Genomic DNA, 16564 nt, shown 5'->3' with positions numbered 1-16564 from the left:
CTTTTACAACTGGGTAAAAATGCTATGTACCAAATTTTATAAATAAAAAGTATTCTGTTTTAATTATTACAGTACAAAGTCTTAGATTCAAACTCATCGAGACTTTGGTGATTCTAGATTTTATATACATTTAAATCCAGTCAGATGAGATATATAAATTATAAAAATGAAGAATATATAATGATGAAGCATTTATTAAGGGTATCAAAATTTACAAAAAAAGCTGGTTAGAGTATATTTAAGGGCGCCCCTTGGATTATCGAGAAGTTGCTGTTTCATTTATCGTAACCCGAGTAGTAGTTGAATGCTATGGAAACACTATTATGACGTAATTTGTTGTGCAATTGCAGTGAATTTAAATGATGGAAAAAGAATTGCAAGCGTGTTTGTATGTTAGATGTTGATTAGGAAGTATGTTGATTACTTTGAGGTTTACACTTTAAAATGGCTGAATGTATCCAATTAATTTGAATTTTGGTACGATTTGAGACGAAAGGGAATAAAGCATTAATTGACTCGTGTGTACATCAAAATTTACTTAGTAGCCATTATAAGTATCCTGTTTGTACGAAGGAAATGCGTATAGTCGGAGGATACCTGCACTACGGAGGATATTTTTGTGAATTTATGTGGCGACGCCAGGATACAGATTATAGTTCACATAATTTTAGAAAGTTTTTGGATGCTGTTAAAGAATTTTGTTTGACTGAAGACACAGAAATTTTTAAATAAGGTAAGTGAATATTTCCTTTGTGTATTGCTGAGATGAATTTCCTTTTTTGTGTTATTTCATTATTTGATTTAAAATGTAGTTTATTGAGATTATATATTTTTTGTTTGGTTTTAATGCAGAATTGGCTGCTCCTTTGACTTTTTAAGTGAAAATAAATCGATGAGTATATGAACAAAGTCAAGGGAGTAAACAATGCAACGTTTGTGCAATTCTCTGATTTTCCTTAAGTGAAAATAGCTCAATGTGTACATGAATACCGAGTACATGCAATTCTTCGACTTGTTATTTTGGCTTTGTGTAGTGGTAATTTTTGTGCTAACACTTTCTAATACCTAATACTGAAGAAGTTTATAGATCGACATAATTTCTTATTCAATAACAAACTTCCATTGTTTAAGCCTAGCTGATTACAGCTGCTCAAGAAATTAACACCCAATGAATGGGGAAAAGAACAACTGGATGAGACCAACAAAACAGTAACAAATTGGGAAATTACCAGTGGAAAGTTCACACTCATAATATTCTAAATAGATGTTCTGACAAAATCGGACGGCTTAACAAAATAGTAGAAACCAATGAAAGCTTTTTTACAAAGTACAGATATGAAGGAGATCAAATATTTCCACAGCAGCTTGGTGGATTGTGCAGAGAGAATGACAATTGTTTTATTGTGAGAACTGAAGATAGAAGCGCTGCTCAGGTTTCTGTACGAAACACTAGTGAGATTTTCTCAAATTTCATGATTCAATGGTAGCTAACTCAGTACTCTTCTGTTATCGAGACCGGATTCGGAAATGTATGTATACACACATACATACTTACATATATGCATGCATACATGAATATATACATCCATACATACACGCATATATGCACATTTCTGAATTTGGTTCTGACTACAGAACAATACCCCAAATTTCAAGGTCGATTATGATATGCAAGTACCTAAAATTTTGTGACGCCTTTATTCTTAACAATTACAGATTTTAAATATAGATTTACGAAGTACAATTTGTGGGAAATATTCTTGCTTCACAACTGCAAACAACATTGGTGCAATCTTTCAAAGAGGATTTTTCATAAATCGTTCAGTTTCAGTTTAGTATATAATACTGGCAGCTGTTGTAAAAAATTTACTTCAAAAACTCTTACACAATAGAAATTAAGCAACATTAGTATTTTGCATCAGATACAGCAAGTTATAAAGCAACTTTGTAATGGAGATCTATGCATGTAAGTAGCTTGTCTAATTTTCTACTAGTGGTTTTTCAGTTTAATCAAAACGTAATATACATTGTCACAGAAGCACTGAATATGAAATGATGCTATTATTTTTAAGGGGGAAAAAACAAGGATTCCTCCCCTATTTAAAAGCTTTTATCTTCTGTGTCTACAACAACATACAAAGTTACTCCACCCAAAGGATCATCAACATATCAACCAAGGCTGCCTATATAATTTTTCATCATTCATATTTTTATAAATATATCAATACTGCATGCATCTATTTTAAAATGAATAAAATTAATCTTGATAACTTTTAATTTATATATTACCTTCCATCTAAAAGCTGTGGAATGGTTCTAGCTTGAATTTCTGTCATTTTATCAAACCCCATGTCAGCAACTGCTTTTAGAGTATGCTCCGACACTTTCTCTTGAAGTGAACTAAATGATGTGTCACTCAAACTTTCCATGACTTACCACCTTTAACGAACACACAATGTTTTTAAAAATTTACATAACATTAGTACATAATTAATCAGTTAAAGTAGAAACAAAGTATTAAAATATTATAAAGAAAACTAATGCAAAAAATTTATTATATTGGACCATATAAAAAGTCTCTGTGGTTTTTGGTACATTTTTGAACAAAAATTTTTGGTACTTTTCCGTTTCGCCGGCACAAATCTCGCCAAGCAGGCTTTATTGGCGACAACACACAGTATACACGTTAAAAATGTTAGTTCTAAGAATTTTTTTTTGTTTTGAAGACCCAAACATTTTATTATTGTTTTAAATTTTGTGAAAAGCCAATAAATAAAGACAATAAATTTGTAAAAGACATTAATTTAAGAATTTAATATGCTTTCATGGTTCAACATCCTGATTTGTCGGTTGATATCACGTGACTCCGAGTGATCTCATCTTACGTAACTACGCTACAAAAATCTAATCATCTACATTAATTTAAAGTTAAATCTTAATTTGGAATTCAAGTTTAAATGCAAGAATTATTTCAATTCGTAACAATAGCTTACTCAGAAATTATGTAAAACCGTAGTGCTTTACTATGCTAGTGTATTCTCATTAGAATGGATGAATTTAAGCCTTTGCCTTTTCTATATTTTTGCCTTCGGGTGAGCAGTGTGATTGTATTCTATTTGACTTAACTACCGCGAAGGGCATAAAATTTAATTATCTTTGTAAATATTCTACGTAATTGTATGACAGTATTGAAAGAAACAATAAATTTGATAAGAAATGGCTACGACTTGTTTTGACATTGAGACGTAAAAGATTACCAGCGAGGATATTCCGTTTGGCATCGGTTATACCATTATTGGCGACTTTATTGCCTGCGCCGGCAAAACGGAAAAGTACCAAATTTTCTTTATTGAAAATCAATTTTAATCAAGTACATATTGACCATATCATCTATGAAATTTTGCCATTTTCCGGATAGCTTCATAATTTCATCAGTATAGAACTTCTGTAGTTTATCGCCAAAAAGCTTGGCCAAGTGATTTTTAGCAGTGCTTTAGTCGGCTAATTTTTTTTACCATCAAGAGAGTTTTGCAGAGACAAGTGGTAGTTAGAGTAAGGTCCAGGCTATATGGTGGATGCATCAAAACTACCCAACCAAGTTCCATGAATTTGTTCTGAGTCATCAAAGATGTGGGTGACCGCGCATTGCCATGATAGAACACAACTCTGTTGGCTAATTCTGGTTACTCTTTCTGGATTGCTTTGTTCAGATGGTCAAGTTGTGCACAGTATAGGGCCGAACTGATGATTTTGCCAGGTTGTAGCAGCTCATAATGAAAATTTCCTTTCCAATACCACCAAAATCAATACAGTCAAAAGTCGTTAATCCGGACTCGTCGGGACTTCGGCGATTCCGGATTATCGATTTTTCCGAATTATAGATCATCAGTTTAAATCTCGTAAGATGGCATGCAGAAATTCTAAAATTAAAAATATGAAACCGTAATTTATGAAATACAGAACAATTATTATCTAAAGGGTATCAAAATTTACAAAAAAAAAAAAAAAGCTTAATATTTATTTGTTTATTTTATTAAACATTTCTTTCAATGTAAGTTGCTTCGTTTTATGTGATAATACTTTCTCTTTAATTCTATAAACAGACATAATTTCTTGTTCAGTTACAAAGTTCCGCTGTTCAAGTCCCGTTAATTGCTGTGCCGAGAATACCTACTAACTTGTCAACCGAAATTTTTTCGTTTTCACTAACCTCTTTGTCACATTCTTCATGTCTTTATCTATTTTTTTGCAGCAATTCCACTTTTTGTTTGATGAACATCGAAACATACTTTCGTTTTGTACGATCCTTTGGGAGCTCCAGAATCGGAAATTCTATTTGACATAATCGAAAGTTCAAGTTTACTTTTATAGTATTGCTCTTACAGTCTGCAAAAAATAATAAGCCGGATCCAATTCGAAAATTAAGGAACAATGCAATCATCAACATTAACTGAAATCGATAATTAGATAATTTTAGCTTATACCGTCGTTATACATAAAACGCGCACGCGAAAATGTATTCTGCGCTTGCGCACACTCATATGTGCAGTCGTATTAGGTCTTATGCGCACGCGTAAACGCCTATGCGCATGTGTCAACGCGGCGCATGCGCAGAAAGTTTTTAGCTTTGAGATCCGGATTATAGATCATTCCGAATTATGGGTGTCCGAATTAATGACTTTTGACTGTATAACCTGATTTGGCGACAATCCAGGCTTTGAAATTGTTTGTGTGTGGGGGAAGGGGGTCACCAGCCTTTGACCATGATCGCTTGAATTTCATATTCTCGTATTGTGCCCTTTTTCATTGCCTGTAATAATTCGCTTAAAAAATGGTTCGATTTTATTGTGTTTCAGGAGCATTTCACTGATGGTAAGTCATTCAATAATTTTTTTTGCATTAATTCATGCGGCACGCAAACATCAAGCTTCTTTTTGTAGCCTCATCGTTCGTTTCAAATGATTCCAAACTGTCATGTGGTTGATGTTTAGTGCCTCTGCTGTTTCTGACAGCTTGCGTGCTGGTCTTGCTCCACCAATTGCAAAAATTTCAGCAACTTTTGCAGTGACTAGTTGAACAGAGCGAGGTGCATCTTTGAGAGCAAAATTTCCTGAACGGAATCAAGCAAACCACTCCTGGGTCCTTCATTCACTCACAGCATTCTCACCGTAGACATCACAAATTTTTTGGCATGTTTTTGCAGCGTTCTTACCTTTTTTATAGTGAAAAAGCATCACATAGCATACTTCTTCAGATATTTCACTCATTATCAAATCAATATGTTTTACACGAGCAATTAATTAGAAAACTATTTTCACATACAATAGAAGATGAATGTCACCTTTTAAGCACGTTTGTTTGAGACAATGGGGAGGGTGTTGCCGGATACATAGGCATCAACATCATCTAGTGGCAAAAAACCACAGAGACTTTTTATATGACCCAATACAATGTCACTGAAATAAAAGGTCACATAAAAGAATCATAATTCGTATATTTTATACAAAATCAACCAGGATGGGAAAAAAAAAAAAAAAAAAACAAATTGCCTATTGCACATAATTCTCAGAAGTGTTTATTGTAAGTCAATTTTTCATTTAATAATCAAGACGTATATTATTTGAAGTCTACTTGTAACTAATTCATTCAAATTTTACTTCATAAGGAATAAAACATAAATAGTTTTACACTGTAGTCTCGATTATATTATCAGTGTATTTTAATTTAAAGCAGAAAAAGGCTTTAAAACTATAATGATTTAATGCAAGAATATTGTAAAAAATTAACTTTTCAGAGGTTTTAAATTCGTTAAATGGTCCATGTTGTTTGTTGTACATATTATGAATTTTTTTCATAGTTTTATTAAATTAATATATGACCTATTTACTTATCCAAAGTATTTATGTTCTTATTATTTAAAATGTTTTCAAACAGAAAGCTCAAAAATAGAAATAAATTCAAATATGCAAATACAATAAAAATGTGTTGAACTATATTTAATTGACTTTTGAAAATTTTATGTACTCATTATTTAATAATACAGTTGCATCCTATGAAAATGAATTACCACCATTATTAAAAATGTGCAGGCTGAGAATTCCTGAATAATGATATGGATGAATTACTAAAGATATGGAATTCTATTAGTAGGATTATGAACTTGTTACAATATAAGATTTATAAAATTATTTCATTAGGCAGTAATTATTTATTCATTTTTCTCCTTAAGAAAAATTTTCAAAATATCCTCGGCATGTTTATATTCCTTCAAAATTCATTTAGGCACACTTCCAGAATCTGAATACTTCAGTGCCTCATTACTAAAAAAACTAAAATTAACTATAAAGCAGATATTTATAATATTAAGTGAAATTTAACAAGAAACTAATGGTTTAGAAACCGTTTAGAATTTTCCCATTTGATACTTGGATAATGAAACAGCAAAAATAAACGCTCACACATTTTTATACTTCTGTTTAAGCATTCTGTTTTGACAAGGGAGTGCATATTATTATAATTAACTGCACATACATTTTTTACCTATTATTAACAAAACACACATGAAATAAATACATGATTGTTTCATGATGAAGACCTTTTAAATGTATTATTTACTTACTAGAAAACCTTTCAGTAAAAAAAAGTATTCCAATACACCACAAACAACACAAACACCACGTTGAAGACGGTGAGGTAATTGTCGTTTTGCATCCACTAAGTTTTTCTGCTGGCTGGGCGAAAAATCAAGACAAAAGGACAGTTCGGTTCCAGAGGAAAAATAATTTCATATCATTATTAAAATTCAGATCAAAAAGTGGTTTGTATGGAAATAAAAGAAGTTACAGACAGACAGACAAATTTTTACTTTTTCTTGGGGTCAGTTATAGTTAATAAATTAACCAATATTATTAAATTACATTAAATATAATTTTAAATTAGAAGTAATTTAAATTTTATAAAGGTATAGTTTTTTAAGAGTTTGTAAAGTAATAAGATCAATTAATGTGGTGCATTTGAAGTGTCTTGAGGGAATCTGTAAATTTCCGGCTGATGATAACCGTAGCATGTAAACAAAAAACATGGCGACGTCCTTGTCGAAAGGTTTTGTTTTGCTACGACCTTTACCAAATTTTAAATGTTTTTCTCATCCTCTTTCAAATAAACTTGTAATATCGAAGCCAAAAGATGATAAAATTACTCACACTGGACAGGTATTTGTCGAATTTTGAGAAATTATATATATATATATATTTTACTACTGATCTCGATATTCGCAATATATCATTTTATTGCTGAAATTTTAAAGTTCATGGTACATGTTTAACTTTAAACTTTTCTGAATACATTTTCAAATTTTACTTTACAGAAATTTGATGAAGAGGATATAAGAATGGTCCGTTTCCTTGATAGAGAGAAACAGGTAACTTCCTTGTATTTGCTGCATGTCCTTTATTTATTATAAACCAGAATATTTCTGCACGAGTGTAGGAAAATTTGAGCTTAGGAAAGAATTTATTTATCTCTTTAAATAATTAAAATATGTCTATTTTTTTATTTTATTATGAATTAAGTAATTTTTTTCATGGTGTATATATTATTTAATACGTTTTTCTTGAAGAATTCGTGAAAGTAATTTTTTTACCCATCGAAGCAATGTACTTATAACTAGATTGACCATAAAATGCATAAGTATCATTTTGAACTGGGCATTGCTGTTTCCTGGCTCTCCTATTATTTTGTGATAAACGATCTTTTAACTCCATTTCTGGTAAAATCTATAAATATGATCTTACAAGGTAATCATATGGGCTTTAGTGTAGAATTGGGTGCCCCTTCGATTGGTGACATTTTTTTAAAAATTTTGGCGATGAAACCTCACTTCTGGTTACCACGATAGTTTTAACTTTGTTTTAGCTTCCCGATTTTATTTAAATGAAAATAGATTGATGTGTACATGGACATATTTAAGGCAGTGCACAATGCCTAGTTTGTGCAATTCTAGGATGTTTTTTTAACTAAAAACAGATCGATGTGTACATGGACACAGATCTTATGCAATTCTTCGATTTCTTATTTTGGTTTTGTGTAGCGGCCATCTTGAAATTGTGACTTTCTGGCGCCGATCTTATTGTCAAAAAAGAATCTCCAATAAACAAGGGGCACCCAATTGTAAACTTGGTTAATCTTTGGATTATGGTAACTTGGCGAAAATTTGGCGACCAACCCTGCTACAGCAACCTGCTAGTTTTTGTTTGGACGCCATTTTGTTTTTACGAAGTAAAGGCATGTTTTTTTTTTTCTTTTACTCAACATTTTTTTCCAACAGTCTGAATTACGTTTATGCTAGAACTTTTATGGAACAAAAGTGCTTAACCATGACGAACATTAGGTGCGAAATTGGGAGAAAGTGCAGAATCGCAAACTGCTTGCCAAGTTTTTAAGAATTGCACATACAAGGTGTCGGTATCATCCATCTACACGTCGACCTATTTTCACTTAAAAAAAATCCCAGAATTGCACAAAAATGGCATTGCGCACACTCTTGACTTTATCCATGTACACTGCTAAAGTCCTAAGTAGTAACCTTTATCGCCTTACCAAAATGTCGCCAAACTACCTGTTACCATATTCCAAAGATTAGCCGTAAACTTTTATCTCATAAATTATACCATATTCCAAAGATTAGCCAAACTGAGTTCAAATAGGGCTGAAAAATTGCTTTTGTGACACTTTTAAATAAACATATAGTAGGTTGTCTACGCTATTATCATTGTCTACACAATTATCATTATTACTATCAACACTATAACACTGATAATAGTGTCATCACTATTATTATCACTATTATCTGGCATTATCTACTCTAATGAGTACAGAACAAAATCTGAGATTCAGACTCATTGAGACTTCGGCAATTCTGGATTTTAGATCATCGGTTTAAATCCAGTAAGATGATACATAGAAATTAGAAAATACGAAATAGTTGTTTAGGGGGAAAAATGAAGTATTTATGATCATAAGGGAACCAAATTTACAAAAAAAAAAGGGGGGGCTATTATTTATCTTTTTCTTGATTAACCATTTTTTGCAAGTTACTTCACATAATTTCTTGTTCAGTTACAAAATTTTATTGTTCAAGTTCTGTAATTGCTGAGTTGAGAATTCCCACTTAAATTGTCATTTCAAATCGTGTCATCCTGAGCAACCTTTTTATAATTTTTTTCATAACTGATAGTGATATTTTTGCATTTAAAATTATACTACAGATTTTAAGCAGTGTGCATTGCTAGCCTTCATTATATAATAACGTAAGATTAATGTCTAGACAAGGTAACATAAGATTGATGACTAAACATGTTGTTCTGCTAAGTTTTGTCTTGCATCTATCACATGCTGCAGAACGTAAGCTTGAATTATATTAGTTATTATAATTACCATTATTTTGTGCCTTTGTTTAAGGCTTATCTAAATAATTAATCAGTTATTCTTGATTCAGATATTACTAAATATAATCTTTTACATATGGAAAGAAATTTCTGTTAAATTTCTCCTCTCAACCCAATTCACAGTTCTAATTGTCAACTCTAATTCACAGTATAGTTGGCTGAAGTCTGTAATTGTTCGCAAGTTTAGTGTCAACATAAAAGGTTATCGTGTTGCCTGGTATTCAGTTACTAATACTAAAAAAAAGTTGGATATCGCTGCGTAAGTCATTCTCAAGCAGCCATAAATTTATAGTTACGTAGTGATGAAAGCAAAAAGTAAGAAAAAATGATTACCAGATTTGCGTTAGAGTGCAAGTTATTCTGTAGGTATAAAATTAGTGATGAACTTTGGTAAATGTTTCAGTCTGAGATGTATGTAAAGCAAAAACGTGGCTACAGAGCTAACAAATTATTTTTGTGTATTTTTAAGCTAATTAATGATTGTGTTTCTCCAACATGGAGATGTTTTGTGTAGAGTTGATTTGAAATTAAGAATCAGGACCCTTTATATACTTTGTTATGAAGAAGTGTCTACTGCTTATGCATTAAGCAGATACTAAAGAAAAATTATACTTTTGGAATATAATTCCTTATGGGCAGTCTAGAGGTCCAGATAGTGAATTTCAGACTCTGTACTGTACTGTATAATATGATTAAATGAAATACTTATGCTCTTTACTTATGCAGTAATTTTTTTGATAGGTTAATCCTCATTTTGCCATTGATTTGATCAATTCCATTCCTCCAAAGCCTGTAAAAGAGCGAATTGTATGGTGCGATGGTGGTGGAGGAGCTCTTGGACATCCTAAAGTTTATATAAATTTGGTAAAAGCACTGTTTTTTAAATCTCTTTTAAAATATTTTTGAATTTATGTTCGTATTTATGTGCCTTTTTCACGAAAAACTGAGACTTCAATTATGTTTGAAAGGTTCAGCTCCTAAAATTAAGTGTAAAATTTGTCATTGAGATAGACCATAATAAAGTGCAATTAATTAATACATAATCAGGATTTTAAACATTAAAAATCTAGCAGTACATATAAATTAATTAAGCAAATGTTAAAAAAAAGAGAGACATTAATTTAATCAGTAAGGAATAGAATTTCCTCAGGTGTTCACTTAATGTTGCAGTCTTTCCAAAAAGCATTAAAGATGCTTGGTTAAAAGCCTTTACTTATGCAATAATATTATTGCCCTTCTGTATGCATGAACTATAGCGACTTCTGGTAGATTAGTGAATATCCAATATTTTAATTTTTATTTAGGAAAATGTTTCTCAGCAATAAATGAAGTTTATTAATTTAATGATGCTTAAATTTTGTGAATTTCATTCTCCCACCCCTAATAGTTTCCAGCATATTTTTCTTGTTAAATTTTATTTGATCTTAATTGTCTCATCTTTCAGTGACATTTCCAGGATTTTATGAAGATTCAACCAGTGTTTAGTAGTTTAATTTTTGTATCAATAATTGATATATTACTAAGTTTATCCATACAATAGTACATACATTAACTATAAATTTTAGAATTAAGATAAAATAACATGCTAAAAAAATATTACCATATACGATCGTGTAATGTCTGCACTCATGTAATGTCCGCACCCCAACTTTACAGATTTTTTAACATTGCCTTTTTCCTTTTAGTCAATAAACATCTTTAAAGAAAGAATATGCATTTGTTTTGCCTTTGGTTGGTGCCAGGATGGAAAACAGAGACTTGCATTTTGGTGCTGCTGTTATTGTCATAACATCGGCGCCAGCAAACCACTTGGCAGACGTGATAATAAATGAAGGCAGTTCAAGCAGGTTTTCACCATGCTGGATTCCAGGAAATACTGTTTTGTAATGAAATTACTTTTCCCTCCTTCCATCTTGGAGCATTTGCATATTCTCTTTTCATTCATAGTATCATTTGGAATTTGTGGTAGTTAACAAGTAGCGTGCTTGAAATGGGAAAATACAGCTTTTAAACTGAAAGTCGTAGATTTTGTGCAGGAAAATGGAAAAAGAGCAGCAGCAAGAGTATATAAGGTGGACGAAAAGTGTGTGCGCATATGGAGCACACAGCATGATCAACTGGCGGCAGCGAAAAAACAAGACGTGCGTTTCGTAATTCGAAATGTAAGTTTCTGAACTTTAAAAAAAAAAAAAAAATGTAGTTGCGTTATGTTCGAATGTGCCAAATAAGAGCGCTTGCTGCGGCACAAGAAGAAGACATTCCTACATTGCAATTTAAGGTAAGTGAAGGCTGGTTACGGAGAATGATGAAACGGAATGGATTTTCATACAGTGTGTCAGTACAGAATTTTTTAAAAAAATAATGTGTGCAAGATAGTAAAAGAACACGCTTTATTTAATTTGTGTAAAAGTAAATATTAAAATTGCAAATGTTAATTTCTGCCTCTATATTGTGCTTCTGTATGAACTAATACGTGCCAAGTGTTGATAACGTAAACGGGGTAATTTGTATTGTGTTTGTGGATGGGAAAAAGTAAGTTTGTAAATTTTAGGTTGCTATTAAACAAATTTAAATTTAATACTTTTATTACTTATGCCTTTTTTTTTTCCCCCACTTACAATTTAACTTGGCTGTTTGAAATGAAATTTACACCCAAAATTACACATGAGAAAAAGCGTGACATTTGAATGACTCGTGTAATGTCTGTACCTCCATTTTAGTGGTGTAATTTTAGTAAAAAAGTGCAGACATTACCTGAGCATATATGGTAATTTAGAAGTCAAACAAAAAATAAACGTTTATATTTGCAAATTTTTACAGAACTAGTTTTGATGGTTTTAACAAACTATCACCCTCAGCTGTCAAAGTGCAAATGAATTAAATAAAGTATGGTAATAAGATAAGAATGGCTAGACAGGAGTTAAGCTACTGGTGCCATCTATTGATGAAACAAGAAAATTAAAACATAATTTCTTTAAAGGCTGAAGGTAAAGATGGATTGTAATTAGGGTCGTTAACTAGTACAGAAAGATTTTTTTTAACGTGAAATGCTTCTAGAAAATCTAATTCACCAATGGATGATGTTTTTTGAATAATTTTGACTGTGGAAAAATGGAAAGTGTGATTTTTGACCAACAATGCTGGGCAACAACGAACTTCTGTGTTTCCTTTTGCCTAACATATGCCTCATGTTCATTAATGTGAAATTTTAAGGCTCTCTTAGTTTGACAAATGTAAATTTATCCACACTGACAAGAATTCCTGTAAATACCCCAGGATTCATATCCGGAATGTGGTCCTTGAGTATGGAACTCAGAATATTATTGATAGGAGAATAAACGACCCAAAAGTTAAATTTCTGTAAAATACGTGCTATTTTAAAACTTATTGATGGGAAGGAAGGCATAACAGTAGAATTCTTGTAATCTCCTAAAATAAGAGTTTGTCTTTTAGTGTTGGGTGAAAAGCCCCTGTCAATAGCTACTGCTTTTAAATAATTTAGTTCTTGATCAAGAGCCAATTTGGGAAGCAAACCTGAAGTGCATAGAAGACAAAGGAATAAAATGAAGCTAACTTTTGTTTAGTCACATGACATAATTTGAAGTGTGGAAGGCAAACCGTTGAAGGTGTATGGTAAACTGTAGTACTGAAGTTGGGTGTGTTACATGTGACTAAAATGCCGAGAAATGGAAGAGAATTGTATATCTGAAGTTCAAAAGTGAACTGAATAGCAGGAACAATAGAATTCATTATTAAAAAAACTTTATTTAAATCATCTTTATTACCATCAAACAAAGTATTGTCTATGTAGCAGAATCATACTGGGAATTTAAAGTTTCAAATAACTTTGATTCATAATAATGCACATAGATTATCAGCCAAGATGGGACTAAGACGGTTTCTCATGGCTGATATGTCAGTTTACCATACACCTTCATCGGTTTGCCTTCCACCACACTTCAAATCATGTCATCTGATTAAGCAAAAGTTAGCTTCATTTTATTCATTTTGTTTTCTGTGAACTTCAAGTTTGCTCCTCTAAATTGGCTCTTGATCAAGAACTAAACTATTTAAAAGCAGTAGCTATTGACAGGGGCTTTTCACCCAACCTTATTAATCAGGCAATTAAAAAATTCTCATCTCAATACACCAAAATGCACGCTCTTGGTTTAGGAGATTATAAGAATTCTGTTGCCGTTCCTTTCTTTCCATCAGTTAGCTTAAAATTGCACATATTTTACAGAAATTTAACTTTTGGGTCGTTTATTCTCCTATCAATAAAATTTCGAGTTCCATACTCAAGGATCCCATTCCAGATATGATGAATTCGTAAGGTATTTACAGGATTTCTTGCTAGTGTGGTTTAATTGACATTGGTCAAACTAAGAGAGTCTTAAAATTTCGTGTTAAGGAAAATGTGGCATATGTTAGGAAAAAGGAAACACAAAAGTCCTCTGTTGCCGAGCATCGTTGGTTTGAAAATCGCACTTTCAATTTTTCTGCAGCCAAAATTACCGTATTTGACGGCATATAAGATGCACTTTTTTTCCTAAATTTGGTCTCAAAAAAGTTACCTGCATCTTATACGTGAAGGACACAGGTTAACTTTCAATACTGAATGCTATTTTTAGCCCGGATAAAGGTCTAGACACACATAACATTTTCTATATCTACATGTGTGTGGCCTTCTAAATAAGGGTGCGTCTTATATGCCATCAAATATGGTATTCAAAAAACATCTTCCATTGGTGAATTAGATTTTCTAGAGGTGTTTCACATTAAAAAAATTTTTTCTGTTCTAGTTAATGACCCTAATTCCAATCCATCTTTACTTTCAGCTTTTAAGGAAATTCTGTTTTAGTTTTCTTGTTTCCTCAATAGATGGTGCCAGCAGCTTAACTCCTGTCCAGTCATTCTTATCTTATCACTATATCTTATATTATTCATTTGCACTTTGACAGCTGAGCTTGATGGCTCGGTAAAACCATAGAAACTTGTCATGAAAAATTTGAAAATATTTGCAAATATAATGCTTATTTTTGTTTTTTGACTTCTGAATTAATACCAGTTTTATTTTCATTGTATTAAGTATACTTTGACAAATAGAAGCTTCCTTCCCTGTTCAAGAATTTTTCAGTACGAAAGTGTAAAAATATTATAAAATAAATTAGTTCAAGAACATTACCTTAGAATAGCTGATTAAATATTAATATATTTTACTTCAGAATCACTTCATAACTTTAGAACTTAGAATACAACGAAAAGCATTCACCCAAAAATGATGATGCTGTTTGACTAAAGGATGTTTAAGCACATAGTTGCCAGAATTGAGCACACTGAAAATTTGGCAATTTTTACTAAGGTGGTTATGGTGATACATAATGTCATTTAACTACATTGACTGCTTTACTTTACTTTTTTAGAAGTTTTCTTATAGTCTTTATCTCTCCCTTGATATAGGATTTAAAATGTTTTTCTAATAACTCTTAAGCCAAAAAGTGAGCATATAACACTCGCAGATATAGAATATAAATTAATAGCTTGTCAGAAGAAATAATTATTCTTTCCTGTTATTAATTCATATTCAGTGCATGTAATATATTGGAAATAATTGCTTTTTTTCTCAATTATTATTTTTTGACTTAGCAATATTTTAACTTTTGTTGCCAAACATGCTACTAAAAGTTGCCATTGAATTGTGTGTCAAAGCTTATCCAGTTATTTAAAATCATTCAGGTCATTAAAATACATGTACATTTTAGAACATATGTGACATGCAATTTTAATATGAAGACATTGTAATAAGCACAAAATGTATTATCTTTGATTTACTGAATGTTATTTATTTTTCAGGATCAGGGACCACAAGCTTGTGGTTATTGTGGCTTGAGATTTAAATTGGATCATCATCATTAACCTGTGTATTATACAAAAACTAGGAACTATACATTGTAGGAAGCATAATTATTAAAACTTATATTATTAAATAATATTATTAGAAGTTACAGAAGTGTTTTTAATATTTGTATATTTTACAACACTAAACATGCATGAAGCATTAAACAATTATGTGTTAAAATTAGCGACTGAAATACTTTAAAATACAAAAGTTTATTTGAAAGATTTACTTGTGGAATTAATCAAAAGTGATCAGTTTTAAAATCAGTACAGTATTATTTTTAACACTGAATTCTTTTTATAGGATTTTCCGTAGTTATAAATAGCTTGTGAGGTAGAAAAGCGAGTCAAGTATAGTTCCAAAACTCTCAACCAGCAGATTTATGTAAAACTGTATTGATTTTGGGAGTGACTGATATGAAATCCAAGGACCAAAAATTTTTGAATCTATGTATCTTTTGATGCTTTTACGTTATGAGAGCCTTAGTGAAAAACAGGTGACTACCCGTATACACAAACGTTTCATTTAAAACCTTAGTATACAATTTATTTAATATACACAAACAAAAGCACCTTCAGTGTAAATTTGTGCTTATTATTATGGTACTTACATATTATCCCTGCAAAAATAAAACTTGCCGAGCAACATGATTTAGTGCCAGTTATGGATGAGCGTGATGTCACAGCATACTCATAACATCTATGCTTTTGTTTAATGTGAACTTGATCACTTCTCCGATAAACTATCTTTTGTTTTTTTATGAATAAGGATATAGTTTTTCCTTTCATTTTGAAAGAAATGATTAAAATTTGGAACTATCTTCTACAGAACACAAACAGTGGATTATTTTCAAAGTTATGTGATCCTTCCAAGAAGAAAAGTGTGTATTAATAAATGCAGTGTGGTTAGCTGACTATAGGCAGGTGACAGATGAGAGCAGGTGTGAACACCCAGGTGTCTTACTAAGGACTATTCGGGTATCGTCCGGAATCTGCAGTTGTATAACATGAAAACTCTTTGATGCTCGAAGTACGGCAGCAAGAGCTTAATAGAAAATTTTTCGGATGCTGCACACTGATAGTTAAACATTTTACGTTATACAATAATTGTATACTGATGCACACACTGTAGATTTTACATGAATATTATGCACTAATAATTAAACATTACCGTGTGCATTTTATGTGCACCTAGGTTTAGACACAGAGTATATCGTTAC

General features: G+C 31.5%; 2 protein-coding genes across 2 annotated transcripts in view; one reads left to right on the top strand and one right to left on the bottom strand.

Annotated features, from left to right (window-relative positions):
• The window catches only part of pit (probable ATP-dependent RNA helicase pitchoune), a 34220-nt gene extending 27446 nt beyond the window's left edge, over positions 1 to 6774 (bottom strand). The window contains exons 1-2 of the mRNA XM_035368346.1: positions 6620 to 6774; positions 2290 to 2439 (exon numbers count right to left, since the gene is read on the bottom strand). Of these exons, the coding sequence (XP_035224237.1) occupies positions 2290 to 2429 (140 nt within the window). The 5' untranslated portion in view covers positions 2430 to 2439; positions 6620 to 6774. The remainder of the gene's footprint in view (positions 1 to 2289; positions 2440 to 6619) is intronic.
• Positions 6775 to 7052: 278 nt separating this feature from the next.
• On the top strand, positions 7053 to 15456 carry ND-13A (NADH dehydrogenase (ubiquinone) 13 kDa A subunit). Its single transcript, XM_035368216.2, has 4 exons — positions 7053 to 7211; positions 7367 to 7420; positions 10188 to 10310; positions 15300 to 15456. The coding sequence occupies exons 1-4, from the start codon at positions 7080 to 7082 to the stop codon at positions 15360 to 15362; spliced, it is 372 nt and encodes a 123-aa protein (XP_035224107.1). The 5' UTR covers positions 7053 to 7079; the 3' UTR covers positions 15363 to 15456.
• Positions 15457 to 16564: the final 1108 nt, after the last annotated feature.

This window comes from Stegodyphus dumicola, chromosome 3, assembly GCF_044657685.1.
Source record: "Stegodyphus dumicola isolate Sdum_Otavi_A_Nest chromosome 3, ASM4465768v1".
In the NCBI taxonomy this organism is placed as follows: domain Eukaryota; kingdom Metazoa; phylum Arthropoda; class Arachnida; order Araneae; family Eresidae; genus Stegodyphus; species Stegodyphus dumicola.
Note: the sequence above shows the minus strand (reverse complement) of the source record. Positions and strands in the feature narration are given on the sequence as shown.

Coding starts and splice junctions, on each gene's coding strand:
- ND-13A (XM_035368216.2), top strand. CDS start 7,080: ATGGCGACGTCCTTGTCGAAAGGTTTTGTTTTGCTACGACCTTTACCA. Junction 7,421..10,187: donor TCCTTGATAGAGAGAAACAG/GTAACTTCCTTG, acceptor TTTTTTTGATAG/GTTAATCCTCATTTTGCCAT. Junction 10,311..15,299: donor CTAAAGTTTATATAAATTTG/GTAAAAGCACTG, acceptor TTTATTTTTCAG/GATCAGGGACCACAAGCTTG.